Source organism: Halichoerus grypus, chromosome 6 (genome assembly GCF_964656455.1).
Source record: "Halichoerus grypus chromosome 6, mHalGry1.hap1.1, whole genome shotgun sequence".
Classification (NCBI taxonomy): domain Eukaryota; kingdom Metazoa; phylum Chordata; class Mammalia; order Carnivora; family Phocidae; genus Halichoerus; species Halichoerus grypus.
In genome coordinates, this window is record NC_135717.1 from 85,550,606 (window position 1) to 85,573,747 (window position 23,142).

General features: G+C 33.7%; 1 protein-coding gene and 1 pseudogene across 5 annotated transcripts; one reads left to right on the plus strand and one right to left on the minus strand.

The window, feature by feature from the left end:
• Window positions 1-397: 397 nt before the first annotated feature.
• Window positions 398-16,154, minus strand: KLRK1 (killer cell lectin like receptor K1). 4 transcript variants are annotated; one of them, XM_036121281.2, is made up of 8 exons: window positions 15,981-16,154; window positions 14,690-14,792; window positions 13,103-13,210; window positions 8,779-8,871; window positions 8,307-8,342; window positions 7,784-7,935; window positions 7,120-7,223; window positions 398-748 (listed from the first exon to the last, which is right to left on the minus strand). In XM_036121281.2, the coding sequence occupies exons 2-8, from the start codon at window positions 14,727-14,729 to the stop codon at window positions 631-633; spliced, it is 651 nt and encodes a 216-aa protein (XP_035977174.1). In that variant the 5' UTR covers window positions 14,730-14,792; window positions 15,981-16,154; the 3' UTR covers window positions 398-630. The 4 variants fall into 4 exon arrangements, with proteins under 4 accessions (XP_035977174.1, XP_035977173.1, XP_035977175.1 ...); XM_036121280.2 differs by having other exon boundaries at window positions 14,690-14,796; XM_036121282.2 differs by lacking the exon at window positions 13,103-13,210 and having other exon boundaries at window positions 14,690-14,796; window positions 15,981-16,153.
• Window positions 16,155-18,303: 2,149 nt separating this feature from the next.
• LOC118554014 (alcohol dehydrogenase class-3 pseudogene) lies at window positions 18,304-19,717 on the plus strand (annotated as a pseudogene). Its single transcript, XR_013448624.1, has 3 exons — window positions 18,304-18,512; window positions 18,569-18,929; window positions 19,439-19,717. The product of XR_013448624.1 is annotated as an alcohol dehydrogenase class-3 pseudogene (transcript).
• The last annotated feature ends 3,425 nt before the right edge of the window (window positions 19,718-23,142 follow it).

Here is a 23,142-nt window from a genome sequence, read left to right on the forward strand (position 1 = left end):
TTTTGAAAACTTTTAAATATAGCAAATGTAATGAACCCTCATATACCTTTCACCCAGCTTTAGATTTATTTAATTTTCAAAACTTTTGCGTTTGAAAAGTTCTAAAACCCTTTTTAGTGTAATATTTGTGCACATTTAATAAAATTGTAGTTTGAAGTTTAGTTTAACCCTGGGTTTTATCAACAGTTTATTAAATATAAAAATGAATCTGTTCATTACTAGAAATTTTACAAAAATTAAAGAAAACATTCTTATAGAAGGTAAGTTCTTTAATTATTGGCCTTTATTCCCCTGCAAGGTTATTTTTGTGTCAGGTCATAGATGGAAAAATAATTCAATAACTCTTGGCGGTATTTTCTTCAGGAAGTTTTCTCACAGAAAAAAATCAGAGAATGGCTTATTTTTTTTAAGATTTTATTTTTATTTATTTGAGATAGAGCAAGAGTGAGAGAGTGAGAGAGCATGAGCAGGGGGAAAGGAAGAGGGAGAATGCTGCTTCAAGGCTCATCCCAGGACCCTGCGATCATGACCTGAGCTGAAAGCAGACACTTAACCAACTGAGCCACCCTGGCGTCCCAAGAATGGCTTTTGTGTTTTTGAATTCTTTATATTTTTATAAATCATAAGCTTTTACACAATCCTCTGCATGCAGATGTATGTGTTTGGAGTTAAACAGTTTTCGGTATAACCTTTAAAACTTGATCCATAAACTGCACACGTTCCATTCTGCATTTCAACCATTGTTAATCTAGATTAGAAAGAAGGACAAATTATATTTGTGACTTTATTAATACATAAATATAAAAATGCAATAAAATATATTTAAATATAGGTATTGAAATAATATCATTTCAGAAGATTTTAGGACCATGCCTGGTCTTTCTTAGTTAAAGATATGCAAAATATAGCTAACTCAGTTATAAAAGCAGAAGTTTCATTCTATTATAAATTATATGCCATTATTTTTTTCTACATTGGAAGTTAGTCAATTTAGGAAGTCTGAAATCTCTTGATATATGTACCTGAGTGAAATGAAAGTTTTTAAATGTTTTTTTTCAGCAAATAGATTAGAAATGAATTTAGAATTCAATTTAGAAGTCAGCAGATGTCATGTTTTATGCAAAAATAAACAATCTTCTTTGGATATATGCAACTTTACTTGGCAAGGAAATAAAAATTGTAAAATTCTCTTATATATTAAATATGTCTGTGTATATATATATATACATATATATATATAAGTATATACACACATACATAAATATAAATATATATGTGCGTGTGTGTGGGTTGGCATTCCATGTAGAGATGGTTATATCTGTGTATCTATTTTGCCTTGGAATCTGGTGATTTGTTTTCTTCCAGGAACAGGTGGGAAATAGAAGGCCAAGGAAAGAGTGAGGATGCATCAGCATGAATATGAACAATAAAATAGTTTGTATTCAAAAGGACAAGAGAAGAAACTCAGTCCATAGAAACCACTAACTGCTCTTAGTTGGTCTCAGCCTATGCACATTAGAGTCTCATTTTTAAATCTCATTTAGTTTTTGTATTCCTTCAGTTTCTGTGTGTGTTTCCTATACCATTCATATTCCATGTCTGCCAGAGTGCTGATTATTCTGGATTGTACTTATTTGCTTATAACCATATCTCTAACTGAAGTGTGAAGCCCTTGAAGTTGTGTCCTATTAATCTCTGTCATTATCTCTGCATAGTTCCTGGAAATTGAGTAACACTCAACAAATATTTATCACATGCATAAACTGAAACTTAATTTGCCAGTTTTGCTTTTGCTTCTAAAACAAACATTTACACTTGCAGTGTGGAAAATATTGAGATAAGGTGATACAAATTTTATTAGTATTTCTAGAGAATAAACTTTTTTTGTCAAAAATAAAATCTCAAGCCATACAGAAATGAGGTCATTCAAGATCAATTCTAAGGTATACTGGGGCCTTCAAATTCCAAATATATAATGAGGTAGGAGGGTAAGTAGTACCTGTTACAATGAATATAAGGGGAGATATGAAAGAAACAGAAGGTTATGCATTGATTACTGCCAACTAACCATTAAAGAAGCAAAGTAAACTTCAAAATCAACGAGAAGAGATTTTTTTTAAAAGATTGATTTATTTATTTTAGAGAGAGAGAGAGAGGGAGGGGGGAGGGGCAGAGGGAGTGAATTTTCAAGCAGACTCCCCTCTGAGCATGGAGCCCAAGGCAGGGCTCAATCCATGACCCATGAGATCATGACCTGAGCTGAAACTAAGAGCGGAATGCCTAACCAACTGAGCCACCCAGGTGCCTTGAGAAGAGATTTTTAAAAATCATTTAAAGATAATTCTGGCTGTAGAGTAAGAAAGACACACATTTGAATACCTACCAGAATGATTACTCATTTTATAGCTTAGGTGAATTATTCTACACTCTAAGACTCTGTTCCTAACCAGCAAAATTAGGTTAGAAATGACCCCTGTTATAGAGGTTTTTAAGAGTCCTCAATGAGAAGATATATATAAAGTGCTTAAAACTGTGTCTGACAGAAAGCAGCTAATTAACCCGACATTAACATTAATGTTGTTGTGATGTTTTTATTATGTACTACAGAATTAGAGGTTCAAATAAGTAAAATATACTTGAAATAAAGAATTAAAAACTTTTACAGTTATATATAAGAAAAAGCACCAGTGAACTTCATCCCAATTTTAATTTGCTTAATGTATTTGTGATTGTAGTGTGTCTGAGGGAGAGGAAAGAGAAATGGGGGAGGGACATTTGAAGAAATGATGGTAGTAAATTTTCTAATTTTGTTTGAAAATTATAAACTCATAGATCCAAGAGTCTCAACAAAACACAAGCACAAGAAATAAAAAAATAAAAAAAAGAAACCCAAAAGTAATGCAAGGCATATTACAACCAAATTTCTCAAATCCAATTATAAACCAAGTGGGATTTATTCCTGGGCTGCAAGGTTGGTTCAACATCCTCAAATCAATCAATGTGATACAATACATTAACAAAGAAAGAACAAGAACCATATGATCCTCTCAATAGTTGCAGAAAAAGCATTTGACAAAGTACAGCATCCTTTCTTGATTAAAACTCTTCACAGTGTAGGGATAGAAGGTACATACCTCAATATCATAAAAGCCATCTATGAAAAACCCACAGAAAATATCATTCTCAATGGCGAAAAACTGAGAGCTTTTCCCCTAAGGTCAGGAACATGGCAAGGATGTCCACTATCACCACTGTTATTCAACATAGTAGTAGAAGTCCTAGCCACAGCAATCAGACAACAAAAAGAAATAAAAGGCATCTGAATCAGCAAAGAAGAAGTCAAATTCTCACTCTTTGCACATGATATGATACTTTATTTGGAAAACCCAAAAAACTCCACCAAAACTGCTAGAACTCATACAGGAATTCAGTCAAGTGGCAGGATATAAAATCAATGCACAGAAATCAGTGGCATTCCTATACACCAATAAGACAGAAGAAAGAGAAATTAAGGAGTCGATCCCATTTACAATTGCACCAAAAGCCATAAGATATCTAGGAATATGCCTAACTGAAGAGGTAAAGGTTCTGTACTCTGAAAACTATAGAACACTTATGAAAGAAATTGAGGAAGACACAAAGAAATGGAAAAATGTTCCATGCTCATGGACTGGAAGAACAAATATTGTGAAAATGTCTATGCTAACTAGAGCAATCTACACATTTAATGCAATCCTTACCAAAATACCATCCACTTTTTTCAAAGAAATGGAACAAATAATCCTAAAATTTGTATGGAACCAGAAAAGACCCCGAATAGCCAGAGGAATGTTGAAAAAGAAAAGCAAAGCTGGTGGCATCACAATTCTGGACTTCCAGCTCTATTACAAAGCTGTCATCATGAAGACAGTATGGTACTGGCACAAAAACAGACACATAGATCAACGGAACAGAATAGAGAGCCCAGAAACAGACCCTCAACTCTATGGTCAACTAATCTTTGACAAAGCAAGAAAGACAGTCTCTTCAACAAATGGTGTTGGGAATACTGGAGAGCCACATGAAGAAGAATGAAACTGGACCATTTCCTTACACCACACACAAAAATAGACTCAAAATGGATGAAAGACGTAAGTGTGAGACAGGAGTCCATCAAAATCCTTGAGGAGAACACAGGCAGCAACCTCTTCTACCTCAGCCACAGCAACTTCTTCCTCGAAACATCGCCAAAGGCAAGGGAAGCAAGGGCAAAAATGAACTATTGGGACTTCATCAAGATAAAAAGCTTTTGCACAACAAAGGAAACAGTCAACAAAACCAAAAGACAACTGACCGAATGGGAGAAGATATTTGCAAATGACATATCAGATAAAGGGCTAGTATCCAAAATCTATAAAGAACTTATCAAACTCAACACCCAAAGAACAAATGATCCAATCAAGAAAGGGGCAGAAGACACGAACAGACATTTTTCCAAAGAAGACATCCAAATGGCCAACAGACACATGAAAAAGTGCTCAACATTGCTCGGCATCAGGGAAATCCAAATCAAAACCTCAATGAGATACCACCTCACACCAGTCAGAATGGCTAAAATTAACAAGTCAGGAAATGACCGATGTTGGCAGGGATGTGGAGAAAGGGAAACCCTCCTACACTGTGGGTGGGAATGCAAGCTGGTGCAGCCACTCTGGAAAACAGTATGGAGGTTCCCGAAAAGTTAAAAATAGAGCTACCCTATGATCCAGCAATTGTACTACTGGGTATTTACCCCAAAGATACAAATGTAGTGATACGAAGGGGTACCTGTACCCCAATGTTTATAGCAGCAATGTCTACAATAGCCAAACTATGGAAAGAGCCTAGATGTCCATCAACAGATGAATAGATAAAGAAGATGTGGTGTGTAAGACTGAGGAATCACAGACCTGTATCCCTGAAACAAATAATACATTATATGTTAACAAAAAAAGAAAAAAAAAGAAAAAAGTGACTCCAACTGTATTCTGTCTGTAAGAGTATTCTGTCTATAAAAGTTTACTTTTAATATAAATGCACACATAGGTTAAAAAAAAGGAATGCAAAATAAATACCGCATTGACACTAATCAAGGAGAACCTGGCATAGCTATATTTATGATAGACAAAGGAGGATTTCATAGCACAAAATGTCATTATGGAAAAAGAGCTCATTACATAATGATAAGAGTCATAAATTCATCAAGAGTACATAACAATCCAAACATTTATCAATAGAACTTCAGAATAATTGAGAAAAATTGTTTGAAATGCAAGTAGAATACATAATTCCATAATTATAGTCCAAGATTTCAATATATGTCTCTCAGTAATTAATAGAATAAGTTGACAGAAAATCAGAAAAGATATAGAAGACTGGAGCAATACTCCCAACTAACTTGACCTAATTGAAATTATAGTACACTCTACCCAAGAATAATGTAATACACATTCTGTTCAAGTGCACACAGAACATTTCAGAAAATAGACCATAGTCTGGTCCATAAAACTAATCTCAATAAATTTAAGTGGATCCAAGTCATACAAACTATGCTCTTTGACCAAGACGGGACTAAATTAGAACTCAATAAAAGAAAAATCTCTGGAAAATTCCTAATGTTGGAAACCAAATAGCACACTTCTGAATAATCCATGGATCAAAGAAGAATACAAAAGGGAATTTAGAAGGTATATTGAACTGAATGAAAATGAAAACACAATATCTCAAAACACGTGAGGATGTTGCTAAATTATCTCACATACTAGTAGCCTGAATGCTTCTATTAGAAAAAAAAATCAAATTAATAGATCAGTTTTCACTACAAGAAACTATGGTGATTTTCTTTCTCTTTTCTTTAGGGGATAGGTAAATGGGAGTCCTTTAATACAGCTGAAGGTTGAATGAGGAGCCTGTGTGAATGAATACTGAAAGAAATACAGTGGAAGTAGGGAGCAGAAATTAATGAAATAGAAAATTGAAAAATAAGTGGTAAATAAGCACCAAAGTGATGTTCATTATCATTAGTCATTAGCGAAATGCAATTAAAACCACAATGAGATATCACTGCACACCTATTAGAATAGCTAAAATGTAAGGGACTGACTGTAACAAGTGTAGACCAGGATGTGGAGCAACTAGAACTCTCACGCACTGCTAGTGGGAATGTAAAATGGCACAGTTACTTTGGAAAATAGTTTGGCAGTTTCTTAAAAAGTAAAACACATAACCTATTATATTACCCAACCATTCCACTCCTAGGTATTAATGTAAGAGAAAAGAAAGCCTATGTTCATACAAAGACTTGTACACAACTATTCATTGCAAGTAGCTTTATTGTTAATAGTCAACAACTGGAAATTACCCACCTATCTATCCATCAGCAGATGAAAGGATAACCAAATTGAGCTACACTCATAAATGGAATCCGTCTCAGGAATAAAAAGAAATTAATTTTTTATACATGCCTTGAGGTGGCTGAATCTCAAAATAATTATGCTGAGTGAAAAAGCCAGATATAAGAATAGTACATATGGCAGAAATCCATTTATATTAAATTCTATAAATTGCAAACTAATCTATAGTGACAGAAAGCAGGTTAGTTGCCTGGGGACAGAAAGAGGTGGGCAGAAAGGGATAGGAAGCAGAGATTACAAGGGTGCAAAGGGAAAGTTTTGCAGGTGATAAATATGTTAATTATTTTAATGTTATTAATGGTTTTGTGGATGTATACATTTCTCAAAATTTATCAAATTGTACACTTTAAACATGTGTAGTTTATTGAATGTAGTTATATCTCAACAATTCAGGTAATAACTTCAAGAAAGAATATGCTTTTGATATTTAACCTCTCTGCTTTAGTCTCCTTATCTGTAAAATGGCCATAGTATTATGTACTGCCGAGCAGTACTTAGCACGTAGCAAACAATTAATGTAACTCATTATTATTGGTATTGGCTGCTCTGCTCCATAATCTCCTAAATTTAGGTCCCATATTAGAATATGGGAACATCCTGGCATTGTGTGAAATAATGTGATCTTGAATGACCATAGGGACAGCTTAGAGACAAATCCACAAATAGACACCTATTGCTACAGACTTACTGGCTGGGCAAGAGAATGGTGCCATCTTCCCACTGCCAAGATCCATTTGCTGGAATTTGTATTAGTCCCATCCAATGATATGACTTCACCAATTTAAAGAAATCCTGTTTGAGACCACAAATAAAATCAGTGCTCAGAATTTTAGTTAACACAAGGCCATAATCATTCAATCATTTTTTTCCCACACTTGGGGAAATGCATTCTGTCCTCTAGTCTAATTCTGACTTAAACACTGTACATAATACCTACAATTTCTGTACTTTCTTATTTTTCTTTATTTTTTTAAATTTTGAATTTTAATTTTTTTTAAAAAGGTTTTATTTATCTATTTGAGAGAGAGAGCAAGGGAGAGAGAGAGAGAGAGAGAGCACACGAGTGGGGGCGGAGGGGCAGGGGGAGAGGGAGAAGCAGGCTCTCCACTGAGCAAGGGGCCTGACGCAGGGATCCATCCCAAGACCCTGGGATCAGGACCTGACCTGAAGGCAGATGCTTAAGCGACTGAGCCACCCAGGTGCCCAGTGCTTTCTTATTTTTGATGCAGAAAGATTTAGGGTGGATATATCTCAGTCTTAGTGCCTCTCTTATGTTTCAGGTTCATATTCCGGTGATTTGCCTCACATGTTAGGAATGAATATAGGAAGGGAAATTAAAACAAAAACTCAACCTGATCCTCTCTGCTGTATATCTTCAGGAGACTGGAATTTTGAGACATACAAGAAGCTTGGCTCTGGTACCAGCTTTTGCTCTCATTAAAAAATTGGTAGCAGTTATTTCTATAACATATCCAGTTTTTAGGACATGGGCCACAATAACTTTCTGAAAGAGAGAATATATTCTTAATTCTGTACAAGTCTGAACATTATAGCAGATTTTGTCTAGACAGGTTAAATACTCTTTTATTGTAACTCTAACATTCCAGATAAACCAATCTGATCATCTCCAATGACATATCTTTACACATTTATATATATAGAGAGAGAGACAGATGCCAAAATTAAGTATCTTCTTTTTAGAAGCACTCTTTCATTGTTAACAAATAAAAAATTTTGGAATGTTATGGCTCACGGACAAGAATTAATAATTTTCTTATACATTCTCTTGTTAACAACATTGGATATATGCCTATACTCAATTATATAGAGATTCATGTAATTTGTGCTTCAAAATATTAAAAAACTTTCACTTACCTTGCAAAGAAATTGGAGCTTCTTGGTTGAATAATGCTATTAAAATAATCATTAAGAGGATTAAGAGGTACCAACTTCCAGTTATAAAATAAGTCATGAAGATGAAAAGTACAGCATAGGGAATATAGTCAATAATATTGTAAGAACATTGTATAGTGACAGATGGTGATTACACTCATCACTGTGAGCATGGAGTAATGTATAGAATTGTCAAATCACTATGTTGTACAACTAAAACTAATATAAAACTAATGTAAAACACAGTTCAATAATAAAAAAAATCAAAATTATTAAAAGGTTATTAGTAACATAGTCCTAGCAAAAGTAGACACATTTTTACACTAATAGGAAAAACATAAAGACACATACAATATTGTTAGTTTATGTCTCTGTGCTTCTGAATGCTAATCAAAGTAATGCACTGCAATCATTAGATCAAGAATGCTCTATCTACTTCTCTACTATCACTTACAATGTACGATTATGGCACCGCATATCATTACCATTATAATGAAATGGATCCCCATGGCTACAGCAATGGCACGGGCTACCAAAAACGGAGATGCTGTCCAAAAAAAAAAAAAAAGAGTGAGAAAGAATAGAAAATAGGATTAAAAAGTTTTGGTATGTTCATGTTTGATATAAACGTTATGAGTGTTTTTTATGGGAGGAGTGATATCAGTACTTTTACCTTAATTATTTTTCTCAGAACAAGTAAAATATGTACTTTGTAAGTGATTAAAAAAAAAAAAGACAATAGAAATGCATATTCCCTCCTGTTTCTCTTTCAAAATTCTCCAGTTCCCTCCCTAGAGTAAATCATGGTTATAATTTTTTATTTTTTTTTATGTAGATACCATAACAAACACAGACAGTTCCCTTCACTCCTTTTTTAGAAACATGTTGAAGAAAGTACGGAAAATATTCTGTTTTTTTTTTTTGTTTTTTTTTTTGCTTGAGAAAATATCTTAGTGATTATTCTATATCATGTCTTATAAAGTCAAAATTTTATATATAGCTGTTTTCATTCCTTTCATTGGTATATGGACAAAATCTATAAATTTAAAAGCCTGTTTGCTCACATCTTCTCTGCATTAAATATTATTCACATTTTAAAATATATAAATCTTATAAGCAATATTTTTAATTTAAATTTTATTTTTTCTGTTATGAATAAGATTGACATTTACTATGGTTAAATAATGTTTTTATTTTATTTCTCTGAGACTTCTCTTGTTTGTATTGAGTACCTAGTTCCTTTTTTACTTTTTGGGTTAAGGATATTAGTTCATTTCTTACCATATGTTTTGCAAACACACATCTCAGATATTTTTGTTTTGACATTATGAAATTGTGGGGGTGCTGAAATGCATAATGGTTGATTTGATCAAATATTCCTTTATGGCTGATTTTTTTTGGATATGAATAAAATGTCTTCATTATTCTGAGTTTATAAAGTATATTACACTCATGTGTCATCATGTTATATGGTTTCCTTTTTTATCTGACCTGTTTGGTATTTGTGTCTGTGTGTGTAATAAATAAGGTAGGAACTTAAATTTATAATTTTTTTCCCAAATGGGCACTGAATTTTTCTAACATCATTTATTGAATAAGTCAATGTGTTCTCATTGATATGAAATACCACCTTTAGCATGTAATATATTTCATTTATTCCTATATTCTTTACGTGTTTCCCATTCAAACTATATGTAAAATTCCTTTAGTTTTATAATATGCTTGAGTTTTTCACCGTATCCACAATTGTATATTACATTTCTTTTTCAGAATAATTTGGCTATCATTACACTTTATATGTACCTTAAGAACTTAAAAAAAAAAAGAACCTTAAGCTTTTCAAGAACCTGTACTTTTAAAATATGGTAATTTATCTTTCAATAGAGTCACATTAAATGCATAAATATATGGAGATAATTTACTTCTTTAAAATGTCTTCCCATTATGCATGTCTTATTTTATGTTCATCAATGCAGCTTTAAATTAATAGGTTTACTTCTAGGGTTTTTAATTAAAAAGTTTATTTCTGTCTTTTCAAAAAAATTTTGGAGTTATGTATATGACATTTTTGTTTCATCACATTTTTCTTGTTTTTGTAGTTAAAGCAATTGATTTTTATATCTTATTTTCAATCAAGTCCTCATATCAGATTTCCTTATTGTTTGTCATATTTTTGGGTGAAGCTTTTGAGGACTTTTTAAAGTATTTTAAATTACAAATTTTTGCAAATAATATTAATTTTGCCTTTTTATTGTAATTTCATATCACTTGCTTTTTTCTTTTTCTTGGTTATTCATGTTGGCTAGCACCAGCAGAACAATTAATATTACTCAACAGCAATGATAGCAAAAATTCTTGCTTTTTCTAACTATAATGAAAATGCTACTAACATTTATCAATAAGCATAATGATAGCTTCTGAATATATATATATATATTTGAAAAACAGTATTTATATTTTAGAGATTTTAAAAATTAAGTCCTTTTTAAGAATTCACAGTGATTTTTATCCAAAACCTTTTTAACATTATGCATATGATCATGCAATCTTTCCCCTTTGATGACTACATATGGCACATTTCCATTCCTATAGTCAACTCATAAGGTGGTGCTATCTGATAATCATTTACTTTTTAATATTTAATCAGAATTCATAGGTGAGAAGTCTGCTGTTTTCCTTTCTGTGTAAGCTATTTCAGGCTCTATTTTCAACGATATTCTGGCTTGATAAAAGACAGCTTGTCTTCATCAGTGCATTCTGAAACATTTCTGTGAATGGCAATCAAATTGTTGCTTCCACACCTTTTAAGAACAGAACTCTGAAAGATATTTTGTATTTCCTTTATCTTTTGTTTCCATTTCTATTTATTCCTCTTTAAAGTTAGTTGTTCAGTGCTCTCTTAGAAACTGCTGTCTCACATTCAATGCAATTTCTAGCAAGATTCCAACAGCATTTTTCACAGAGCTAGAATAAACAATCCGAAACTTTGTATGGAACCATGAGAGACTCCGAATACCCAAAGCAAACTTGAGAAAGAAAAGCAAAACTGGAAGCATTACAATTCCGGACTTCAAGTTATACTACAAAGGTGTAGTGATCAAAAGAGTATGGTCCTGACACAAAAATAGACACATAGGTCAATAGAATAGAATAGAAAATCCAGAAATCAACCCACAACTCTAAGGTTAACCAATATTTGACAAAGCAGGAAAGAGTATCCAATGGAAAAAGGACAGTCTCTTCAATAAATGGTGTCGGAAAACTGGAGAGCAACATGCAGAAGAATGAAACTGGACCACTTTCTTACACCATATACAGAAATAAATTCAAAATTGATGAAAGACCTAAATGTGAGACAGGAAACCATGAAAATCCTAGAGGAGAACAGAGGCAGTAAACTCTTTTGACATCGGCTGTAGCAACTTCTTACTAGTATGTCTCCCGAGGCAAGGGAAACAAAAGCATAAATAAACTATTGGAACTTATCAAAATAAAAAGCTTCTTCACAGTGAGGGAAACACTCAACAAAACTAAAAGGCGACCTACAGAATGGGAAAAGATATTTGCAAATGACATATCTGATAAAGGGTTAGTATCCAAAATATATGAAGAACTTATAAAACGCAACACCCAAAAAGCAAATAACCCAGTTAAAATGGGCAGAAGGCATGAATAGGCATTTTCCAAAGAAGACATCCAAATGGTCAACAGACACATGAAAAGATGCCCAACATCACTCATCATCAGGGAAATACAAATCAAACTATGATTAGAAATAACCTGACACCAGTCAAAATGGCTAAAATGAACAACACAGGAAACAAGAGATGTTTGTGAAGAATTGGACAAAAGGGAACCCTCATGCATTGTTGGTAGGAATGCAAACTGGTGTAGCTACTGTGGAAAAAGTATGGCGGTTCCTCAAAAAGTAAAAAATAGAACTATCCTACAATCCAACAATTGTACTACTAGGTATTTACCCAAAGGATGGAAAAATAACTAATTCAAAGGGATAGATGCACCCTGATGTTTATAGCAGCATTATCAACAATAGACAGATTATGGAAAGATCACAACTGTCCATTGACTGATAAATGGATAAAGAAGTGTGTGCGTGTGTGTATAGTGGAACATTACTCAGCCATCACAAAGAATGAAATCTTGCCATTTGCAATGATGTGGGTGGAGCTAGAGAGTTTTATGCCAAATAAAATCAGTTAGTCAGAGGAAGACAAATATGATATGATTTCACTCATATGTGGAATTTAAGAAACAAAACAAATGAACATGGGGGAAAAAAGGCAAACCAAGAAATAGACTCTTACCTATAGAGAAAAAACTGATGGTTACCAGAGGGGAGGTGGGTGGGGGCTGGGCAAGATAGGTGATGGGGATTAAAGAGAGCACTTGTTGTGATGAGTACCGGGTGTTGTATGTAAGTATTGAATCACTAAATTCTAAACCTGAAACTAATATTACACCATATGTTAACTAACTGGAATTTAAATAAAAACTTGAAAAAAATATCAAGAAACTGCTGTTTCAGTTGCTATTATTACGTTAATGATAATCTCATCATTTGTAGGGCATGAAAAAATCCTAAACTGAACAATCTCTGCTAATTGTATTATATATTCCAATATTATACTAGAGTTAATTTCATTTCTGCTTTTCTCATTAAGGTAAAAGAAACTGAATGCTTATCACTGATCTAATCATATAGATTCCAAGATTCACCTCAGTATACTGAGAGAAGACAAATGGAATATTGAACTTACGGTTTTCTCCACGTTTCCTTGTGATTAATGTAGACTTTCTCTTTTGCCATTGTGGAGAAGTACCATGCTTTACCAGTTCAGAGTTATAATTATGGATTTCATTCACCTCTAGAGAAAAACAATTCAGGCCAATAGGAGTCATAGCCTTTCAGCCCCTTGGGTCACAATTTTTTATAATTTAACTTGCCATACTCTTCATATCCTTTTTAAAAGTATAACATCAAGTTACTTTTGTTTTATATTACTTCATTATTATGATTTTTGCACTTCATAATATGAATAAAATTATTTTTATTCTATGGCAAAATCTTTTTTTTCTTAAGATTTTATTTATTTTGACAGAGAGAAAGAGAGAGTACAAGCAGGGGGATCGGCAGGCAGAGGGAGAGGGAGAAGCAGACTTCCCGCTGAGCAGGGAGCCCGATGTAGGGCTCCATCCCAGGACCCTGGGATCATGACCTGAGCTGAAGGCAGATGCTTAACCGTCTGAGCCACCTAGGCACCCCTCTATGGCAAATTATCTTTAGCAAGATCTTATGTACCATAAAATAAGTTAATTCTTAGTGTGTAATAAAATCTAACATTAAAATAAAGACAGTGTATAATAAAAAAGACAGGGGCCTAGGGAGTTAGACATGTGTTTAATTCATAGAGCCACCTTTGCTAAGTTAATAACTTCACGAATTACAAAAAAAAAAAAGAAAGAAAGAAAAAAGAAAAAGAAAGGAAAAGTAAAGAGGAAACAAAAGAAAAAAGGAAAGAAAAGAACAAAGGACATCAACACAACCTGTTATGAGTACTTTAAAAAGTGAAATTAAATAATATTCATTTAGAATCAATAATGTTAATCATGTAGTAAACAGTAAATGCCTTTCTTTTTTTTAGTGAAGGACATACAAATAATAAGGTGTAAAATTTCAAAATAAATACCAATAATCTTGCCTTTGAACAAAACAAGTAAAAAACCACTTTGCTCTCTTCTTGAAATAGTAATCATTACTGAATATGTAAAAACTTTTTATAATGAAATGTTAATACTAATTATCTTTTATACCTAAAATTAAACTAAAGCATTGTTTGTACATACCATACGTAACTTAATTATCAAACATGTGAAGAGGGTAGGTATTATTTTATGGGTGAAGAAATTGAATGTTATAGGTGGCCAAAGTCATATTTGTATTTAATATAATGCTAGAAATAGAAATCTACTAATGTAAATATAGCATGTTTTATATCTCTATTTGATAGAGAAAGGAAACAAGTGCATAGAAGCTGTGGATTGTCCCAGATCTCAAAACTAGAGACTAGTAAAAGTTTGACTAAAATTTTTCTAACTCCAAATCCTTATGCTGTCACTATTTCAGGCTACCTCAAATTGTGAAAGATTTTACTTTAGGTAGTTAATGAAACAAAGGAAGAAAAAAGTTCTCAAGTTTTTGAAAACTCCATTTAAAATATAACATGAAATGAACATAAGTGAATCAGAGTAATTTGATTTCTTATGCCTTGTATGCTAGTATCAAATTCTGGGTATCTTAAAATTATATACAGGCCAAACTGCACATTTATGTGGAGAACACATACCCATGTTGTGACCAGCCCACCGATCTCGGATCAACTTCATTGTTTGATTATGACTATTTACTCCAGAGATGAATCAAAAATCTTCATTTTGAAGATGACATATCTTCCTTAGAAAAACAAGAATACAAAAATATCTCTCCCATTCATATATATAAAGGGGAAAAATGAAAATAAGAGTTCATACAAAGCCAGGCAAAATTAATTTTTTACATATCTCTTGGTTATAAAATAATAAATAATTATTTCAAAAATATAATGGGTGTTTTTAATTCACCTACATTAAGCTACTTAACCAAAAATATTTTCCATCACAGATCTTGAATGACAACACATATAGTTTTCTATTTATAGTTATTTTATTTAGTGACAATTTTTTTTGGCAAGGCAAATTTGGGTAAGATATATGAATATTTGGATGTTTGTTCCTAATACATATTAATTCAACTTATGTCCATATTATCATCATTATTATCATCATCACCACCATCATCATCATCTACAAGTTATCACTATCATTATTAGCAAAAATAATCTCATGTTTATTTATATAGCAACATCTTACAGTGTCTAGAAGAGCTCTCAGAGAGAAATGACTATTTAGGGGCGACTGGGTGGCTCAGTCATTAAGCGTCTGCCTTGGTCTCGGGTCGTGGTCCCAGGATCCCAGGATGGAGCCCCGCATCGGGCTCTGTACTCAATGGAAAGCCTGCTTCTCCCTCTCCCACTCCCCCTGCTTGTGTTTCCTCTCGCTATGTCACTCTCTGTCAAATAAATAAATAAAATCTTAAAAAAAAAAAAGAAATGACTATTTAATAAATATACATAGTGAATAGATTAAAAAAAGCTGTTTCATATTTGATCATGGTAGTAAGAAGTAACAACATTTTTTTTCATTTTGCAAATAAAGTTGTGTATCACAGAAGGTAAGTGCCTTGCACAAGAACAGAAAATTCCCATGTGTGAATTCAAATGGAAATTCAACCCTCTAATCCCAAATGTAGATTTATTCCTCTAGTTTTGTTTAATGACAAGACTCCATCTTATAGCAACATCATAATGTCTTATTCTTCAGTAAATATATCCTGCCTACTCACCACTGAACACAGTGAAAACCAGTATATACCTCAGAAGTAAGAAACATCCCTTGACCTCCGTAATTCTATCGAAAGAAGCAGTTATAATTACCTTATGTTGTAAATATTTTTGGAAACTTTCTTGAGTTTGAAACCTCAAGAATTTCTCATTTCTTGAATAACAGTTGTTAGAAACACAAACACACACAGAAACACACCTGATCAAAGAAGGAAGGTCTTGATTCTTGCGGATAAAAGTTTCCTTTACAAATGAAAAATTTAGACATGTCCTGAGTTATCACTTTAGAACTAAAACTAGAGATGTACAGTCAATTCTGATTCCTGAGAAAGATATGACAAATGTTACTGTAATCTCATCTTGTGAAGAGGCATAACACAAGCCACATTACTTCCACTTTATCGCAGCACAGAAAATTCTACTAAGTGTGAAATAAATGCGAGGTGTTAACATGATTTTATGACTTAAATGATCAATGCAGTGATAAGAAGTTTCCTAGAGTTTTGAGAAACAATGGTGGGCTTAGATCATCTCTTTCTGAATTAAAAGTGAAAAGTTGTTCTAAAATATGGTTGTAAGTACTGTGTGGAAAAAAAAAGAAAATTAAGTTAACTTCATAATCATATTATACACATGCTGTTATAAATTTGAATGGAATCAAGTATGCTGTATCATATAAGTTGGAACCATAGAAAGATATCTTTCATACATACACACATATATAATTATATGCACACACATAAATGCATACAAGTATATAGACATCTATGCGTACACACATGACCTTTTAACTATAAAAATATAAAGTGCATATAAAATAAAAGTTCTATAATGAACCATCATATGCCTAGCTTCAACAATTATCAGTTTGTGGTTAATATGACTTCATTTATGATATCTGCAGTGTCTCACACCCATCTCTGTGCCTATTAAATAGAGCCTTTTCTCTACTTTCCTTGTGAACATCACTCATTATATTACTCTCTATTTCTCAGAACATTAGCACCAAATCTTATACTTATATGCCAGAATAGCAGTATAATCAACTAATGTCTTAGTGTTCTGGTTTTCAGCTACTCACAATTGTTGTTGCATTAAAAAGTGATAAAGAGGACTGCCACAACCAAAAGGAGCCTGTGGAGAAAGGGGAACCCTCTTACACTATTGGTGTGAATGCAAACTGGTACAGCCATTCTGAAAAACAGTATGGAGATTCTTCAGAAAGTTAAAAATAGAGCTATCCTATGACCTAGCAATTGCACTACTAAGTATTTATCCAAAGGATACAAAACAGTGATTCAAAGGGGCATCTTCACCCCAATATTTATAGCAGCAATGTCTACAATAGCTAAACTATGGAAAGAGCCCAGATGCCCACCGACAGATGAATGGATAAAGAAGATGTAGCATATCTATACAATGGAATATTACTCAGCCATCAAACAAGAGAAATCTTACCATTTGCAATGACATGGATGGAACTAGAGGGTATTATGCTGAGCGAAATAAGTCAACCAGAGAAAGACAATTATCATATGATCTCACTCATATCTGGAATTTAAGAAACAAGGCAGAGGATCATAGGGGAAGAGAGGAAAAAATGAAACAAGATGAAACCAGAGAGGGAGACAAACCATAAGAGATTCTTAATCATAGGAAACAAACTGAGGGTTGCTGGAGGAGAGGTTGGTGGGGGGAAGGGGTAACTGGGTGATGGGCATTAAGGAGGGCATGTGATGTAATGAGCAGTGGGTGCTATATGCAACTGATGAATCATTAAACTCTACCTCTGCAACTAGTAATACACTATATGTTAATTAATTGATTTTGAATAAAATTAAAGAAAAAGACATAATGACTAAATGTACTATGGTATCCTGGCTGGGATAATGAAACAGAAAAAAATATTAAGTAAAAACTAAGGAAATCTGAATAAACTATGTTCTTTATTTAATAATATGTCAATATCAGTTCATTCACTATGACAAGTGTGTCATACTAATGTAAGCTATTAATACAGGAAACTGGAGATGGGGTATATGGGAACTCTATTACCTTTGTAATCTTTCTGTAAATTTAATACCATTATAAAATAAAAAAGTTTATTTAAAAATAAGTATTGGGGCTTCTTTAGAATGTTATAATAACAACAACGATAATAATTTTATTAGTATAATACATATGGGAGACTTTAAAGAAAACAAAAAACCACTCTGAAAGGAAACATCTAAAAAATCACTCACTCATATTAACTCTCACTGAACATGAGCTCGTGAAAACAAACTTTAATCAGTAAATCTATAATCAGTCTATTCAATCAGTAAGAGATAATGATTACTCAATAATCTTTAGCTAATAGAACAATTAAACACTGTAAAAATCTATGTACAATATGGATGAGATAAAAATAATATAAGCAAAATTTGATTCTGCAAAGTTTGATAAAGCTAGAAAAAATTTTAATGAAATCAGTAGGGTATTCAAAATCTTCCCATATGGGGCCCCTCACTGACCCAGTCCAAGGCTATGGTGAGCCAGGTTATCAAGTGCAAGGCTGCAGTGGCCTGGGAGGCAGGAAAACCTCTCTCTATAGAGGAGGTAGGGGCGGCATCCCCAAAGGCTCATGAAATTTGAATTAAGATTATTGCCACTGCAGTTTGCCACACCGATGCCTATACCCTGAGTGGGGCTGATCCTGAAGGGAGCTTTCCAGTGATCCTGGGACATGAAGGTGCTGGAATTGATCCTGGGACATGAAGGTGCTGGAATTGATCCTGGGACATGAAGGTGCTGGAATTGTGGAAAGTGCTGGGGAAGGAGTTACTAAGCTGAAGGCAAGTGATACTGTCATCGGTGTAGAGAACGCAAATTTTGTCTAAACCCTAAAACAAACCTTTGCCAGAAGATAAGAGTTCCTCAGGGGAAAGGATTAATGCCAGATGGTACTGGCAGATTTACTTGCAAAGGGAACACAATTTTACATTACATGGGAACCAGCACATTTTCTGCATATACAGTTGTGCCTGGTATCTCTGTTGCTAAAATTGATCCTTTAGCACCTTTGGGTAAAGTCTGCCTTCTGGGTTGTGGCATTTCAACTGGTCGTGGTGCTGCTGTAAACGCTGCCAAGGCGGAGCCTGGTTCTGATGTGGGAACCAAAGGCAGAAGAAAAATTATTAAATTTCCTTACTACCTGCAGCCCATTGACAAGTCCTTGAGGCAGGCAGAGTGATGACCGCCCCCCCACCCCCCCAGGATCCTGTAAGTCTACTTTAAGGTATAAGAATTCCTCTGGAAACTTCCTTTATCTCTAAACCCTCCAAGATACGTGTTGGCAATCACACCCCAAGCACATGGCCCACCGATATACATCTGAAGGGTCTCATGACTAAGGTTTTATTAGACAGTAATAAATGACACTTTCCCAACAATAGCTAGCCCCCTCAGGGTCCTGGAAACCTTGCTTCCAAAATTCCTTAGAGACTTAACGTTATCCCTAACCCCCTCCCAACTTGAAAGTATATAATGGGCCACTCCTCATGACCCCATTGCAGCTCTTTCTGCCCACGGATCCTGTTCCCGTGCTTTAATAAGACCACCTTTTTGCAGCAAAGATGTCTCAAGAATTCTTTCTTGGACGTCGGCTTTGAACCCTAGTAACGTCTTTCCTACATCAGCTCTACTTGTACCATCTTTGGCCTAAGAGGAGTTGGATTGGCGGCTATCATGGGCTGCAAGGTGGCTGGTGCATCCCAGATCACTGGTGTGGACATCAATAAAGATAAATTCACAAGGGCCAAGGAGTTTGGAGTCTCTGAATGTGTTAACCCCCAGGATTTCAGTAAACCCATCCAGGAAGGTACAATTCATAACTCTCCAATCAAGGACCAGGCTGATACAGTCATAAATCTGTTTCCTGAACTCTCCTTCACATGAATAACTGCCAGCTCATTAAGGAACATTCTAGCATAATAAAAGTCATTTCTGAAAAAAAAAAAAATCTCCCCAGTGGATAACACAAAAGCCAAATAGTTTTACAGGAGAGAAATAATAAACTTTTGAAAAAAAGATCATTATAATTCATGCAAACACTTCTAGATGGTATGGATAAAAGGAATCGTTGTCATTTCTTTCACTAAAATAGAATTAATTGCTTTGGTGCCTAAATTAGATGAGAATATGTTAAGAAAGGAAAAAGAAAAGTCAAACTCATTTATGAAAATTGTTGCAAAATCCTAAAACAGTGCTAAACCAAATCAGCATATAAAACTCATATAGGTAATCAAATTGAGTTTATTTCACAATTGTGGTAATAGTTTTCCTTTGAAAGAAAAATCATTAAATGTAATTTACTATAAACAATAGCCTAAAGAAATAGAACAGGATTGCATCAAGGTGGAAAGCCCATTTGCTATAATTCAAAACCTTTTCATGATAAAAACAATCTTTAGCATACATATGAGAAGACTTACATAAACATCATTCTTAATTTGGAGACATTAATAGTCTTTTAGAAATCCATGAAAGCAAACAATCACTAATATCACTTCTTTTCAATGTCATTGTAGAGATTTTTCAGCACATTTAAGACCACCATAGGAAATTAAAGAGATAAGGACTTAAACATTTTTTTTTTTTTCTGATGGGGAGGAAGACATTTCTCTGACGTATGGTCATTTTGGTTGAACTTAGAATCAAATTGGCTTGAGACGGACTAACAGGAGAAAATCAAATTTAATAGGTATATGTATGGGGAATCCACAGACAAAAAATTCTAAGGACAATGAGGCAACATGAAACTTATATGAGTAAAGGAGAGGGGGAGGGCCTGAGATACAAAAGGGAGAAAGCTCATTAGCAAGAAAGTAAAAGGAGATGTTTGAAAAAACAAGGTTACTCTATTATGCAGATAAGTTCCTTAGGTAAAGGGGAGTCTGTTAATAGCTCTCTTCTTCATACAGGCTCTCTTTTCCAGTGTAAATTTAGGCAGTTGAGGAGGAGACAGAGCTGTTCCTGTATCTGCGGGGTTTTTACTTTTACTTTTTTTTTTTTTAATTTAAGTAAGTTCTATGTTCAACATGGGGCTTGAATTCATTATCTTAAGATCAAGAGTCCCAGGGGTTTTGATTACTTTTAACTCAAAATAATCTCTATGCCAAAGTGGCCCATCTTGGGGCAGCCTGGTCTGGGCCCCTACAGCATAGAAAATTAAAAAAATAGTTTAATGATCAGTTAATAGAAATAATATTAATATAACTGAATGTAGCATTAACTTGCAAAAACTACTACATTAAACATCACTAATAAACAAAAAAATTAATCTTTAAAAATATATCATTAACAATGACAATAGAAAGTAAGGTGCTTATGAGTAAATCTAACAGAAATAGAGAAGATGTACATGGAACTTACATAACTTATATAATATTTTTTTAAAACCCTAAATTTTGATAGAACTACTGGATCTTATAAAGATGTCAATTAATCCTAAAATGTTTCAGAGAGTCAATTTAATTCCAATTAATATCCTAGGTTTTATTGTATGACCTACAAAATAGGATTCTAAATATTCATAAATTGCAAAAGCCAATAGTCTTATTGCTATTGCAGAATAAAAGGTGGGGGGTCTTGTCCTACTGATGTTAAGACCTTGTTTAAAGCTATGTTAAGTAAGATAAAATGATAGAAGAACATAGACAAAGCAGACAAACTGAAAAAGAGAAAAGATACAGACAAGGAAAAGTTATGTGCACAGATGAAAAAAGTATGAGGTAGCATTGCAGATAAAGTAGAAAATGACATACCATTAAATAATTAGTGCTGAAAAGTTGTTTTAACAATATAAAAATATAAAATTTGATCTTTACCATATGCAGAAGAATTAGGAACTTAAACACAGACCCCTGGTGTGTGTATAAGAAATAAATATATGAGGGGCACCTGGATGGCTCAGTCAGTTGAGTGTCTGACTCATGATTTTGGCTCAGGTCATGATCTCAGGATCGTGAGATCGAGCCCTGCATTGGGCTCCACGCTGGGCAGGGGGTCTGCTTAAGATCCTCTCTCTCTCCCTTGCCCTCTGCCCCTCCCTCCCCCGCTCACACTCTCAATCTCTATCAAAAAAAAAAAAAAAAAGCGAGAGAGAGAGAGAAGTAAATATACGAGAGTTGATACCAACTCATAAGATTGGCTCAGGATACATTTTATTTATATTCATTTATTCAGAATATTGGAAAAATACAAAGTAAGATAATAAAAGAATATGTAAAAAAAAAGAATATGTAAAATTTTAAGAAATGTAAAGTTATCAAACTCAAAATTCCTAAAGCTACAGTCAGGAAAGAAGGCAAACTATATGTGGTCATATGTTTCAAGGTTAGACAATAAACAAGTTTGCTCAACATACTTCTTTTAGTGACTACTATTTGCTAGGTGTTTTTCTAGGCCTTGGGAATGCTGAAGTAAGCAATCCCCCCAAAATTTCTTGCCCTTGTGGAGTTTACATGTTAGAGTAGGTGATGGAAAATGCACAAATAAATATGAAGCAAGTTCAAGAATAAACAAGACAAGTGAATATAAAGTAAGTTGGAGAAAAGAAGAATAATGTTATATCCTGACATTCTCATATCAATATTCTTTTCAGGTAATCAGCATTTTCTATCGACTATTATCTATAAAATTAGATCTATAATTAAGAAATGTAAGCTGATATTTTCTTACAATCACAGTTTTACAGTTGGTTTATGAAAAGAAATGAATGGATGCTCAAATGTGGGCTTTTTAGGAGGAAATCTAAGTCACATTTGTCTGAAGTGTCATTTTTATGTTAGTAACATAAAATTTAATCAAATTGTGTGTCTCTTAAATAAAGATCGAGAAAAAGAAGTAGGAAATAGGGTATATACAGCATCTAATTAGTCTACTCATTTCATTTCATTCAAATAGGAACTTTTAACCCTGTGAGGAAGTTACAAAAACATACTTACAAGTTCAGTTTCTTGAAATAAATATCATGAGAAGCTAGGCATGGAAGCTCTGGTGTTATATATAAAGCAAATCTTAAACAAACTGACAGAGTGAAGAAAGGATTCTTTTTGTTTTTTAAGATTTTATTTATTTATTTGACAGAGAGAGAGAGCAAGAAAGCACAAGCAGGGGGAGCAGCAGAGGGAGAGGGAGAAGCATACTCCCCACTGAGCAGGGAGCCCAATGCGGGGCTCAATCCTAGGACCCTGAGATCATGACCTGAGCCAAAGGCAGACACTTAACCAACTGAGCCAGCCAGGCGCCCCTGAAGAAAGAATTCTTACAGAGGCATATTCTAAAGTGAGTCCAGGATAGTGAATAAAAAAAAAAAAAAT